Here is a 15,040-nt window from a genome sequence, read left to right on the forward strand (position 1 = left end):
TAGTTTGATTTTCTAGATGTATAGAGATACATTTAAGTTAGGTAAGTATTCTTCAAATCTTTCATAGACCTTAAAAATATGGCATTTAAATGTTTTAAAAACTTAGGACTTTTCATGACAATGAGTCACATCTTCTCCTGGCAGCACCAAGCTACTTCAAGAGGAAGATAGACATCAAAGGGCTCCTTATGGAGTTGGTTAGCCATTTGGGCAAGAAACTGCTCTTGCCTGAACTGCTATACTGGACATGCCGTACCCACAGAAAAATGACTGCTGAACTTGATTAAAGGTGAGATGATCTTTTGGGGTTTCTGCTTTATGAAAGAGTCTGCAAGACATTTTGCAAGATACAGAAGAAAGTGACTGAACTGTCTTTAACATCTCCTGCTTTGTGAAAAAGTCTGCTGGATATTATGGCCTGTAGGCTGAAGATGGATGCCCAGATTTATAGTGCAATGAGCTATTCTTTATTTTACTTAAATGAAGGTGAAATGTTTGTATTCTGACTGTGTTAAAGTCTGTGTTTCTCTGACAGTCCTAGAAGATAAATAAGGGAGTTGTTTTCAAGGTACAGGATCCATAGGAGATCCTGTCCCTAGAACTAGATGTGACTAGTGTTTTTGAAGAGCTCAGATTCCGTGAGAAGTGGAGGATGTGTTCAACACAAGTGTTACACTGTCAGAACCAATTGAAAGTAAAAATCAAGATGTGATTGACTCAAGGGTTATTGGACATTATCTAATTTCAAGGACTTAAATTTGTAATGAAAGGGAGTTATTGTTGGTGAACCAGATGTTCATAAGAACATTAGGGTTGGAGACCTTTAATGTTCTAAGGTGATGGATTTTACATGTTTGCAAAGCATTTTGGTCATAGCCTCACTCAAAAATTTCCTTCCTGGCCGGGCGGTGGTGGCGCACGCGTTTAATCCCACCACTTGGGAGGCAGAGGTAGGCGGATCTCTGTGAGTTCGAGACCAGCCTGGTCTACAAGAGCTAGTTCCAGGACAGGCTCCAAAACCACAGAGAAACCCTGTCTCGAAAAACCAAAAAAAAAAAAAAAAAAAAAATTTCCTTCCTGTTTCCCTACCTCTGGCCAACCACAACAGCTTCCTGACAAATTCAGGTCCTCTTTTTTGACACAACCAATCTTGTTAATGCTGACCACATTTTTGTGTGTGTGGAGTCACCCAAATGACAATGGCAACCAAGAGTAGCCACATCCTCACATAAAATTACATCAGCAGCAGCTGTTGAATGCAGAGACTATGACTGTTCAGTACTAAGAATAAACAACTGTGTGAGTTTTTATTCACAGATAGAATCACTATATCAAAATTTACACATGATCTTCTTCCATATCCCTCTATATACGTCCTACCTAGACACAAGAACATCACTAAAGAGTGGTTTGAAACCAGTGGTGGTGGTGCACTCCTTTAATTCCAGCACTTATCAGGCAGAGGCAGGCATATCTTTGTGAGTTCTAGGCCAGCCTAGTCTACAAGAGGTATTTCCAGGACAGGATCTAAATCTACAGAGAAACTCTGTCTCAAAAAAAAAAAAAAGAGTGAGTTGAAAGAAGTACCAAAGAATGGGGAGGAGTGCTTAGAGACTGTAATCTCTGGACATCGCACACTTGAAATTACAATAGCTATGACTCCCTCTATAAGACATGGATTAAAGTTAGAATTCAACAACAATGCTATCCCCAGAAAGCCTATGAACTCATGGAAATTGGACAGTCAACTACTGAACCACACCTGGATCAAGGAAGAAATAAAGAAAGAAATTAAAGTCTTTCTTGAATTCAATGAAAACGAAGACTCAACATACTCAAACCTATGGGACACTATGAAAGCAGTGCTAAGAGGAAAGTTCATAGCATTAAGTGCCCACATAAAGAAAACGGAGAAAGCACACATTGGAGACCTAATAGCCCACCTTAAAGCTTTAGAAAGAAAAGAAGCAGACTCACCTAGGAGAAGTAGAAGACTGGAAATAATCAAATTGAGGGCTGAAATCAACAAAATAGAAACACAGAAAACAATCCAAAGAATCAATGAAACAAAAAGCTGGTTCTTGGAGAAAATCAATAAGATTGATAAACCCCTATCCAAACTAATCAAACGTCGGAGAGAGAATACGCAAATTAACAAAATCAGAAACGAAAAGGGAGACATAACCACAGACACAGACGAAATTCAGAGAATCATTAGATCTTACTACAAAAACCTGTATGCCACAAAATTGGAAAATGTAAAAGAAATGGACACTTTTTTAGATAAGTATCATATACCAAAGTTAAACCAGGACCAGGTGAACAATCTAAATAGACCTGTTAGTCGCGAAGAATTAGAAGTTGTTATAAAAAACCTCCCCACCAAAAAAAGCCCAGGTCCAGACGGCTTTAATGCAGAATTCTACCAGAACTTCCAAGAAGACCTAATACCTATACTCCTTAATGTATTTCACAATATTGAAACAGAGAAGTCATTGCCGAATTCCTTTTATGAAGCTGAAGTTACTCTGATACCAAAACCACACAAAGACACAACCAAGAAAGAGAACTACAGGCCAATCTCACTCATGAACATCGACGCAAAAATACTCAATAAAATACTGGCAAACCGAATCCAAGAACACATCAGAAAAATTATCCATTATGATCAAGTAGGCTTCATCCCAGAGATGCAGGGCTGGTTCAACATACGAAAATCTATCAATGTAATCCATCATATAAATAATCTGAAAGAAAAAAACCATATGATCATTTCATTAGATGCGGAAAAAGCATTTGACAAAATTCAACATCCCTTTATGATAAAGGTCTTAGAGAGATTAGGAATACAAGGGTCGTTCCTAAATATAATAAAAGCTATTTATAGCAAGCCGTCAGCTAACATCAAATTAAATGGAGAGAAACTCAAAGCTATTCCACTAAAATCAGGAACACGACAAGGTTGTCCACTCTCTCCATACCTCTTTAATATAGTGCTTGAAATTCTAGCAATAGCAATAAGACAACATAAGGGGATCAAAGGGATTCAAATCGGAAAGGAAGAAGTTAAACTTTCATTATTTGCAGACGATATGATAGTGTACATAAGCGACCCCAAAAACTCCAGCAAAGAACTCCTTCAGCTGATAAACACCTTTAGTAGCGTTGCAGGATACAAGATCAATTCCAAAAAATCAGTTGCCCTCCTATACACAAAGGATAAGGAAACAGAGATGGAAATCAGAGAAGCATCACCCTTCACGATAGCCACAAATAGCATAAAATATCTTGGGGTAACCCTAACCAAGGAAGTAAAGGATCTATTTGACAAGAACTTTAAGTCAATGAAGAAAGAAATTGAGGAGGATACCAGAAAATGGAAGGATCTCCCTTGCTCTTGGATAGGGAGGATCAACATAGTAATAATGGCAATTCTACCAAGGGCAATTTATAGATTCAATGCAATCCCCATCAAAATCCCATCAAAATTCTTCACAGATCTTGAGAGGACAATAATCAACTTTATATGGAGAAACAAAAAACCCAGGATAGCCAAAACAATCTTATATAATAAAGGATCGTCTGGAGGCATTACCATCCCTGACCTCACACTCTATTACAGAGCCTCAGTATTGAAAACAGCTTGGTATTGGCATAAAAACAGAGAAGTCGACCAATGGAACCGAGTAGAAGACCCTGATTTTAACCCACAAACTTATGAACACCTAATTTTTGATAAAGGAGCTAAAAGTATTCAATGGAAAAAAGAGAGCATCTTCAACAAATGGTGCTGGCAGAACTGGTTGTCAACGTGTAGAAGAATGAAAATAGATCCATATCTATCACCATGCACAAAACTCAAGTCCAAATGGATTAAAGACCTCAATATTAGTCTGAACACACTGAACCTGATAGAAGAAAAAGTTGGAAGTACTCTACAACATATGGGTACAGGAGATCACTTCCTACGTTTATCCCCAGCAGCACAGACATTAAGGGCAACATTGAATAAATGGGACCTCCTGAAACTGAGTAGCTTCTGTAAAGCAAAGGACACTGTCACTAAGACAAAAAGGCAACCCACTGACTGGGAGAAGATCTTCACCAACCCTGCAACAGACAAAGGTCTGATCACCAAAATATATAAAGAACTCAAGAAACTAAACTTTAAAATGCTAATGAACCCAATAAAAAAATGGGGCACTGATCTGAACAGAGAATTCTCAACAGAAGAAATTCAAATGGCCAAAAGACACCTAAGGTCATGCTCAACCTCCTTAGCGATAAGGGAAATGCAAATTAAAACAACTTTGAGATATCATCTTACACCTGTCAGAATGGCTAAAATCAAAAACACCAATGATAGCCTTTGCTGGCAAGGTTGTGGAGAAAGAGGCACACTCATTCATTGCTGGTGGGAATGCAAACTTGTGCAACCACTTTGGAAATCAGTGTGGCGATTTCTCAGGAAATTTGGGATCAACCTACCCCAAGATCCAGTAATACCACTATTGGGAATATACCCAAGAGATGCCACATCAAATGACAAAAGTATCTGTTCAACTATGTTCATAGCAGCATTGTTTGTAATAGCCAAAACCTGGAAACAACCTAGATGCCCTTCAATGGAGGAATGGATGAAGAAAGTGTGGAATATATACATATTAGAGTACTACTCAGCAGTAAAAAACAATGACTTCTCGAATTTTGCGTGCAAATGGATGGAAATAGAAAACACTATCCTGAGTGAGGTATCCCAGACCCAAAAAGAGGAACATGGGATGTACTCACTCATAATCAGTTTCTAGCCATAAATAAAAGACATTAAGCATATAATGTGTGATCCTATAGAAGTTAAATAAGAAAGTGAACCCAAAGAAAATCATATAGTCATCCGCATGGAGAGGGGGAAGTAGACAAGATTGCAGGGCAAAAACTGGGAACTTGCGGGTGAGGTGGCATGGGGCAAAGGGGAAATGGGATGAGAAATATGAGAAGGGGAGGATGGGAGGAGCTCGGGGGATTGGGATGGTTGGGATATAGGAAGGATGGATACGGGAGCAGCGAAGTATATATCCTATCTAAGGGAGCCATCTTAGGGTTGGCAAGAGACTTGACTCTAGAGGGGTTCGCAGGTGTCCAGGAATATGTCCCTAGCTGGTACCTTGGGCAACTAAAGAGAGGGAACCTGAAATGACCCTATCCTATACTGATGAATATCTTGCATATCACCTTAGAACCTTCATCTGGCGATGGATCGAGGTAGAGACAGATTCTCAATTTGGAGCAACGGTCTGGGCTCTTAAGGTCCAAATGAGGAGCAGAAGGAGGGAGAACAAGAGCAAAAAATCAGGACCACAAGGGATGCACCCACCCACTGTGACAGTGGAACTGATTTATTAGGAGCCCACCAAGGCCAGCTGGTCTGGGACTGAATAAGCATGGGTTGATTCCGGACTCTCTGAGCATGGCGGTCAATGAAGACTGATGAGAAGCCAAGGATAATGGCACTAGGTTTCAATCCTAATACATGAACTGGCTTTGTGGGAGCTTAGCCTGTTTAGAAGCTCACCTTCCTGGACGTAGATAGAAGACCTTCGTCTTCCCGCAGGGCAGAGAATTTGGACTGCTCTTCAGTATCGAGAGGGAGGGGGAATGGTGTGGGGGGAGGAGAAGAGAAGTGGGGATAGGGGGAGGGGAGTGGGGGGAGGGGGCAATATTTGGGAGGAGGGGAGGGAAATGGGAAACGGGGAGCAGGTGGAAATTTTAATTAAAAAAAGAATAAAAAATAAATAAAAGAAAAAAAATAAACAAAACAAAACAAAAAAAAAAAAGAAAGAAAAACAATTCGCATGGCCTTCAACAAAAAAGAAGCTCTTCAATAACTATGTCTCACTTGCACCTTTATAAACCTGAGGTCATAAGAAGGCAGGTAGCTGAAACTTAAAGGAGATTCTGAAGAACAGGTAAAAAAATTTCCTAGGAAATATTTTTGTTTACCTCCTTTAGAATAAAAATATATTGATAAAGTTACAAAACTGTACATCTAAACTAAATTATTCACTTAGATTGGAGAAATCAGTTCCATATTGAAATATACATCTAGTACAAGCCTGTATTTAACCATGCATTCTTTTAATGTTTAATAATAATCATAGGTCCGATATGATGTCATGAACCTTCAATCCCAGCACTCAGGAGGGAGAAACAGGCAGATCTCTAGTTCCAGGCCAGTCTGGTTTACATAGCCAGTTTTAGGGCAATGATGGCTACATAGTAGAGCCTTTTCTCAAAAAAGTTAAATAAGAAACAGAATCCTAAAGACTGAACAAGTTTCGTGATTTGTAAAATATATTCTTGTATTGCGTTCTATTCTGAGCGTTGGTGATAATTATGGCCAGTGCCTTGGACTGTGGTTTAACCTAGATGTGTCTCAGATTTTGATCTGTTGTCCTTTAAGAAGTTAATTGGGTTAATTTTGAATACTTGTTCTAGCTGTTCCTGTCATATTTTTGACAGCTCTCAAATAATATAAAAACATACATCAAAAAAAAAAAAAGACATATGCAAAAACAAGCAAAATAAATGGTCTACCAATTAGAGGAGAGGGGTCACTTATGTCCCACCAACCTAATATCTTCAATAATTTTTTGTGAGCTAATTATGTCATGGGTTGTTTGTGTCCATGAAAGCCCTGCCCCTTTCTGAATGAAAACAATAGATGAATATTGGATGGAGGGATTGAAGGGAGGCTGAGGGAGGAAATGAAAAGAGAGAGGGAAAACTGTGATCAGTATGTAAAATAAATGTAAAAATTAATAAAGGAACTATTTTTCACCACTTCCCATGTTACAAAATATAAAAAAATAAATTAATATTAAAACACTTTAAGTTACAACACAGAAATATTTTAAAATCTACAGTACAAAGGTCACATAACAATAATTACTACTTGTATTTTGCTAAACAGCATACACTTTAACTGTCTTCTAACTTTGTACTTATAGATCATTTATACCTTGGACAGAGTAATTCTTTCTGAAGCGTATGACTTCTATAGCAGTATCAATGACTGGGTAATACTAAAAATAAATGACTCTCACCACATGTGTGTGTGTTTGTTTGTGTGTGTGTGTGTGTGTGTGATGTACCAACTGGAGCCTAAGAAATATAGCCTCAGACAGTTGAAGGAATACTGTTGAGTTGGGCAAGGTCTAATAGAAACAATTTATCTAATGCAATTATGCACATGGAGCAACAGCAAATTTCAGCATATTGCCAGAAAAAATAAAAGGATGGAAGTGTTTGAAAAAATGATGTGGGAGTGAGAGAGAGGGAAGAGAAGAGAAAGGAAATAAAGAAGAAGGTTTGTTGTCAGGAAGACAGTAAACAAAGAGAGGAAGAAAAGAATAAATGAGACATGAGAGAAGGAGAAGCAAGAAAGGTTCATCAGGAATGAGAGACAGAGGAAAGATGGAAGTAGGAAGGAATGATTCACAGAAACTTTTGGGTAAGCTTTAATATAGCTTGATTGAAAGAGAATTAATAAAATGTCTTTCACAATAAATTCCCTTTGCCTGTTTCAAAGTAAATATTCTCCATCTCCTTAATAAAGAGATAAAGGAAATTGTGCCATTCCCATGTTTCTAAAATGTCACTCCAGGCAGGTTTGTTAGAGGCACTTTGTTTAAAACTGAGGTTCCCATTTTTCAGATGATCACTGCTTTAGCTACAATGACAAATATCTCACCACCATAAATGTCTACAAACTTTTCCTGTATCCTTACATGTACCATTAAATGAGTGTCCACGGGTCCCCTACACACATGTAAATTATTAACTGAACAAGCACTTAAGTATAAGGCTTTACCTCTCAAATGGAAAATAATCATAGTGTATTTTTAATTTGAACTCTTTCCCTGTGAAAGTACTGTTTTCTTAATGACTTTCAACCATTTCCTCCAAGAAGTACAAGGCAAATATCAGTCACCTGAGGGAAAATTGTAACCCTTGCTCTGTTCTTACTTTTATTCTCTCAGGGACCTCCCCCAATACAAAGCAGTCCTTAGGATCAGGCTAAAAGCAAAAAGCCTAGCTGGAAAGTCCCATCCCCTTCTAAATAGAGCCTCCAGGATAACATGGTTGTTGAGGAGCTGCTCCTCTGCATGGTGATCTCTCCAATCTGTAAGTGTTTCAGTGTTTCAGGAAAGACATATAAAAGATGTATAAATGATGGTGATGTTGCTTTTCCCTGGGTGTCTTGTCCCAGGTTCAGCCATCTCAGACCCCGTCCATCACCTGCACTGTTCCTAGATTCCCATTAACCAGCTATCATGTACACCGTGTTTACCAGCTTCCAGGAAAGGACCTGGAGTGCATGGGAGCAATATGGAGCAGTGGGTGCACTGATTATAATTCAGCATTTATATCGCAAATCAACATCAGCAGGGCCACCTACAAGAGCCAGGTTTCAAAAAATTGAACATTCTGCAAACCAAAGACACAGCCATGTATTACTGTGCCAGAGACACAGGGAGGGATCCCCAGTATGAGCCTGCACAAAAGCTTCCTTATAGAGACACTATGAACCAGCAGGGGGCAGCGAGGACCAGCATCTTTCCTGAGTACCACCAGGAAGATTCATTTCAGAATCAAGGAAACTCTGGACTATGCTACATCAGCATGAGTTTTAATGTCAGAACCTGTGGTTTTCTCTTTCAGCCAAGGATATCTTTGGAGGACCCTCTCCACTGTCATATTCTATTCCACTCTCTATGTGTGCACTCATTAGAACAATTTTTTTTCTCACATACACTCTAAGCTATCCAATTCCTTCTGATTACCTGACAGACATACATTTAATTTTATATATTATGTATGTGTATATATACCACTTGAATTACTGATATATATAATATAATGTATATATATATATATATATATATATCAGCAATATCAAAAAGTGTCTGAAATTATGATACTTGTTTAGTTTAAGTTTAATGACAAAATTTGGGAATTTTGAGTATCTTGTAATTTATTCTATTTGCTTTTTAACATTTGATGGAGAAACTACAAATTAACTTTCCAAAAGTAGATTTGAAACTGAAATATCCATTATTTCCTTCTAAACCAAAAGAACTAACCAAGTATACTTGGTTATCATTTGAGAAAAAAAAATGTTTGTAAGCATCTTGGCAAAAGTTAGTTTGCACTTCAAAGTCTAAAGTAATTCCTCTGTAGATAAATTTGTGTTCTCGCAAGCTCCAAAGTTCTCAGCCACCCATCTGCATATTTCATCTGGAGTTAGCTCCATTCCATCTCTCTCACCAGCCCTTTCCATAGACAACTGAGTCCTATGATTTTCTGTTTGTGATTTGTTGATGCTTTTGCTAACAAAGGCTTCCAGAGTTACACCTACTCTCTGTTGATGATGATGAAGAGTCTGCTGTCTTATGTGTAAGCTAAGGAAGTGTCATTCAGAGACATACATTCTCTGAGTCCTGACTGATCAGGTTGGCTCCAGCCCCTTACTTCCCTTCCCCTGTGGTTTATACTACCAATACATGGAGGAAATCCCTGCAAGCTCTTGTTCCCTATGGTGATTTAAACCTCAAGGCACAGGATTCCTAATGATCCTGTCTTTCCTCTTTTCCACTTCTTTTTATGATTCAGCTTCCCTGACTTATATTTTACTTTTGATAATATAACCCTTAAGACTAGTTGCACAATATTTTGTAGTATGAATTTTAGTTAACAGCTAAACTTCTCATACCTTACCAATGCAATAATCATACTTAGGAATTTGGGTTCTTCTGCATTACATCCTAAAAAGAGAAACAGAAAGTACCCAAAGAAAGAGAGACTGTCAAAAAATTAAAGGTACTAAAGCTTGTCCCCATATATGGTGTTCCGAATGAAAAGGTGAATAGGTTGATCTAAGTGAGGTGGGAACCAAATCATCTCTGGGGTCTCCTCTCATATAAACAGACAAAAATATACATACTAAATATTAATGAGCTGATTCATCACAAATTATTTTGTAGATGGTGATGAGAACAAGAATGATTCCATTGTCAAGAAGAGAATAATTTTTTGTTTTCTTTTTATTATTATTATTGTTATTATCACAAATTTTCACCTCCTCCCCTCCTCCCATTTCTTTTTCCCTCCTTCCATCCATCCTCCCCCTCCTTCTCCAGTCCAAAGAGCAGTCAGGATTCCCTGCCCTGTGGGAAGTCCAAGGTCCTCCCTCCTCCAACCAGGTGTAGGAAGGTGAGGATCCAAACAGACTAGGTTCCCACAAAGCCAGTACATGCAGTAGAATCAAAACCCAGTGCCATTGTCCTTGGCTTCTCAGTCAGCCCTCCTTGTCAGCCACGTTCAGAAGAGAATACATTTTAAGTTGCTCATTAAGCAAGGTTTCTGATTAATAGGAGGCCCAATTCCATTCCAAACCCACTGCTGGAATTTATATATATGTATAAATGCATTTAGGACATGGTACCCTGTGCTGCCTTTATTATGTGAATGTGGGTTCACTTAGTATAAACACTCCTAAGTTTATTTGCCAGGCCTGCACTGTGTCACTCATACTATTTCCTGTTTTTCAGGGTCTAGAAATCCAGACAATAACAAGGAAATATTCCAGAGTTTCCATCGCCAGTCCTCTAAGAAGCACAAAGGTAAATCTGTTCAGCTGAGGGAAGTGGGGAAACCTTATCCTGTGCTCATCTCAGGAACCTCCCCAAATACAAAACATCCCTGAGGCTCAGGCTGGAATTCTAGGCCTACCTGAGAAGCCCCATCTTTTTCTCACTAGAGCCTCAATCATGGCTGTCCTGGAGCTGCTCCTCTGACTGTTTGTTGACCTTTCCAAGCTCTGAGTGTTTCAAGGATTCAGGAGAAAGTCCCGGTCATGATACGTATGAGAGGATCTGCAGATGGTAATATTGCTTGTTTTCAGATGCCCTGTCCCAAATGTAGCTGAAGGAGTCAGGACCTGGCCTGGTGCAGCCTTCACAAAACCTGTCTCTCACTTGCCCAGTCTCTGGGTTCTCATTAACTATTTTCACTGTACACGGATGCTGTAGGATATCCTACAGCAAGTAGTTACCCGCCCACTGGAACATGGCCTCTTATACTATTTATACCAATGTGGAGCATGCATTCTGCCTCTTTTCTGGCTGTGGCATTAGTTTTCTAATCTCTGTTCAACCAGAGGATTCTGATTTATGAGTCTACTCGTAAATAAATAACCATCTATTTCTCAGTTCTGAGCTAGTGTGGCATTTCTTTAAAGTGTCCTTCTTCATGTGTCACCCACGCTGATTCGGACACCACATCTACCATGTGGATAGCCTAATGGTATAGCTGGTACATGGCCCAAGCAGTCTCCCAACCCTGCCTGTTTGGCTTGTTTGTACCTAAGAAGCTTTTTGTAGAACCCCACCACAACGGAGCTGTTGTGGCAACTTTGAAATTTCCCAAGCTGTACAAACAAATGTCATGTTCCCTGGCACTGTGCCCTAACACCTTCATTTCTCCCCTGATGTTCCAATCAGTCTTACATCATACAATCTTACTAGTCACTTTGAGGTTTATATACTGAAATATTTAAGTCTCTGAATGATTTCTTCTGGCTTTTTACTACTTAGAGGGATGCCAACTGAAATATTTATAAATGATTTTATAATTTTCTATGTTCGTTGCTTGTTTGCCTTCAGCTTTACTGATCAAACACCTGTGTCTTCTATGGTGGGGAATCTATGGTATAAATGATCTTTGCTTCCGACTATCTTGAAACTCATCAGATATTCAAGAAATGTAAATTAGATGTGTTTTCAACAAATTTATAAAACATAAAAATTTATGATTATTGTCATCTGCCTCCTCTAGAGATCCTACAATTGTCGCATAGTTCTGGGTTCCCTCGTAACATACCTCCTCCTCCTATGTACTCTTACTAATGGGAATCCCAAATGCCCATCCACTATTCAACTAGTATCTGGTATTTCTCTTCCTGGTACTTCTTTACTGAGCACTGCCCAAATAATAAGCACAGACTATCAAGGGTCCTCCATTTGTGTCACTAAGCCAGCACAACAATACAGTGAATGATTGTGCACATTTTATTCTGTGCACATCTCCACTAAGGAATTCTTTCTCTCTCTCTCTCTCTCTCTCTCTCTCTCTCTCTCTCTCTCTCTGTCAGTCTGGTTTTTACTGGTCCCTTTGGGACCCTCACCCCTTATTCTCAAAAGGGCAAGAAGAAGTTTCCTAGCAGAATATTTTCCCAGGAAGATAGTGGCCTTCCCCTCTCCTACCCAGGAGATTCTGAGCACAAGGTCACTTAGCTCAGCCCAGCCAGCCACCTGGTACAGGCTGATAAAGATGGCCTAACTCAAGAATGGAGGCCTTGGTCTAAAAACGAGGAAAAAGCTGACTTAACAGAATGGGAGGGAGCAAAATTCCTTGTACCTATGCCAAAGCATCTTCAAAGATCTCTTTGTAGTTATCCCTTTAAAAGCTTACCCCACAGAGGAGATACAACTCCTCTCTACCTTGTTGTAACAGGGATAGAGATGAGTTCCAAACTTGTTTGTATTATGCTGATTAAACCTTGCTTATTACAGTCTGGGCCTCTCTGATGGTCTCACTCTGGGGGTCTTAAGCTGAATTTATTATCATGGTACTGAGTGTAGCACCTGTAATAATGTGTATTACACCTTCATTAGCATTATTTTTACTGAGGGTTGCCTTGACGACCCCCTGTATATGACATTTAGCAAATCTTACTTAAGCATTATTGGAGTTTTGTTTTGTCTTTAAACCATTCAGTTATTCAGTAGGTACTATTTTTCTTTATTTTAAAAATTATCTACTCTACTTGTATACAATTAAATATGATCACACATCTATGCTATTTCCCCTTCAACCCTCTGCCATATCCTCACCAATGTAAGTTTCTCACCACTTCATGACATGTACAATGTCAGTTAATAATAGTGATATGTACATGTGTGTGGAGACAAACATTGCCGCCTAGGAAACTACCAATCACTACAGTCTCAAAAAAGAAGTATTCTTCTTCTCCAGGAATTGTCTACATCCAACAGCTCCTCAGTAAGCGGTAAGGTAAGGGAATAATCTCCACTAGTGTTTTAACTAGCTTGGTCTTCTTTAGGGCTTAAACATGAAACAACAACCATTATGATTCATAAATGTGATTACCATGCCCAATAGACAAGATTTCCCAGCTCTGTTCCCCATGGTCCACCTCTTACATTCTTTCTGCCTCTTCTTTCTCTGTGTTCTTTGAGCATAGGGGAAATATGAATAGGACTAGAAAATTTATATGTCAAACAATATAATAAAGATTGAAGGAACAAACACTGCCTTTTTGACCAAATTCAGAGCCTAGATTATGTGTGTTTTATGTTTTGGCTTCATTTTTTAAGATAGTGGAACTAAAATGAAAACCCTAGGAAGGGAAGACATCTTAATTGAGGAACAAAGGGGATGAATGGCAGAGGTACATACATGATGTGAAAGCAAATGTGAATTGTGATGAGAGAAAGGGGATGAGTAGGAAGGAAACAACAGACTTAAAAATTGTTAAATACGGCCGGGCGGTGGTGGCGCACGCCTTTAATCCCAGCACTTGGGAGGCAGAGGCAGGCGGATCTCTGTGAGTTCGAGACCAGCCTGGTCTACAAGAGCTAGTTCCAGGACAGGCTCCAAAACCACAGAGAAACCCTGTCTCGAAAAACCAAAAAGAAAAAAATATTGTTAAATACTTAAAAAAAAAAAAAAAAAACAAGGTCAACGTAAATCTTATTCAAGAGCCCAGGTTAAGCTAATAATATTAATTGGAGAAATGAAAATGAGGCTAAAGCAACATAAAGGCAGTCATGAGTTGCCTGGTGTAAAGAAGGGAGATGATAATGGCAGAGATTTTAAAATAATCAAAGAAAGAACATCATGAGACAGACAAGTGAGCTTGATGCAAATGGAAATATTACTACATAGTAGCCACAAAGTGGTAGAGAGACAGTGACAAGACATGTATTATTGTAAGTGTCCTATTGCCTAAGGACAGCAATTGTCTCAGAAGTGAGAAAATTAATAAAATTCCAAACAGTTCCCATCACAGTCATGGAGTTCTGCAAACATTACCTGGAGGGGCAGACCCTATCCAGAAGACACACCAGGGAGAAGCCATGTCCAGACCAGACAGTGGGTCAGACTGAAATCATGTCATACAGACATGAGTGGAACTACTTAATTATACATTTATACAAAGGAGACATGACATTATGGAAAGAAAGCAAATTCTGTGCATATGCACAAAAGAGAACAAAACAAAGGGTGATGAATACTTAATCAGGAAAGTATGAATACCAAACTACAATAATGTGTTGATTTCTATAAATGTCATCATTCCAAAATACTTTTATTTGCTCTGAGAAATGCCTTCCCCTGAGATCCAACTCCAGGACTTAGTATAGCAGGAAGACATGCAAATAAGGCTTTTATATGACCATGAAAATCAGGCCTGCTGACCCTACAGCTCTGACAGTGGAGACTGGTCCTGGATTCCCAAGTCTCCCCATTCAGTGATCACCACTGAACACAGAACACACATCATGGACTTGAGGCTCAGCTGGTTTTCCTTGTAATTATGTTGAGAGGTATTTTATAGAGATAAGATGATGTGTGTTCTTTGGACATGAGAAAGAAAAAAATGGCTCCTAGACAGTTTCATCACCAGATTTCTTTTTGCTTTCAGGTGTCCAGTGTGAGGTGCCCCTGTTGTAGCCTGGGAGAGACTTAGTACAGCCTTGAAAGTTCCTGTGACTCTCCTATACAGACTCTAGATTCACCTTCAGTGACTATTGAATTAATGGGTTGGTCAGGCCACAGGGTTGGGGCTGGAGTAGTAAGCATTCATTAATGGTGGTAGTAGTTCAATCTACTTTTTTGGTGCCATGAAGGACAAATTCACCTTCTTCAGAAACAATTTCCAGATCACTCTGTACCA

The 15,040-nt window shown here is 39.1% G+C and overlaps 1 gene segment (V, D, J or C); it reads left to right on the forward strand.

Annotated features, from left to right (window-relative positions):
- The window catches only part of LOC130882807 (immunoglobulin heavy variable 3-74-like), a 28,556-nt gene extending 13,739 nt beyond the window's left edge, over nt 1–14,817 (forward strand). Inside the window, 4 exon segments of the V gene segment in view lie at nt 7,008–7,076; nt 8,270–8,396; nt 10,611–10,682; nt 14,789–14,817. Coding sequence covers nt 7,008–7,076; nt 8,270–8,396; nt 10,611–10,682; nt 14,789–14,817 — 297 coding nt within the window.
- The last annotated feature ends 223 nt before the right edge of the window (nt 14,818–15,040 follow it).

The sequence above is a fragment of the Chionomys nivalis genome, chromosome 10, assembly GCF_950005125.1.
Source record: "Chionomys nivalis chromosome 10, mChiNiv1.1, whole genome shotgun sequence".
NCBI lineage: Eukaryota > Metazoa > Chordata > Mammalia > Rodentia > Cricetidae > Chionomys > Chionomys nivalis.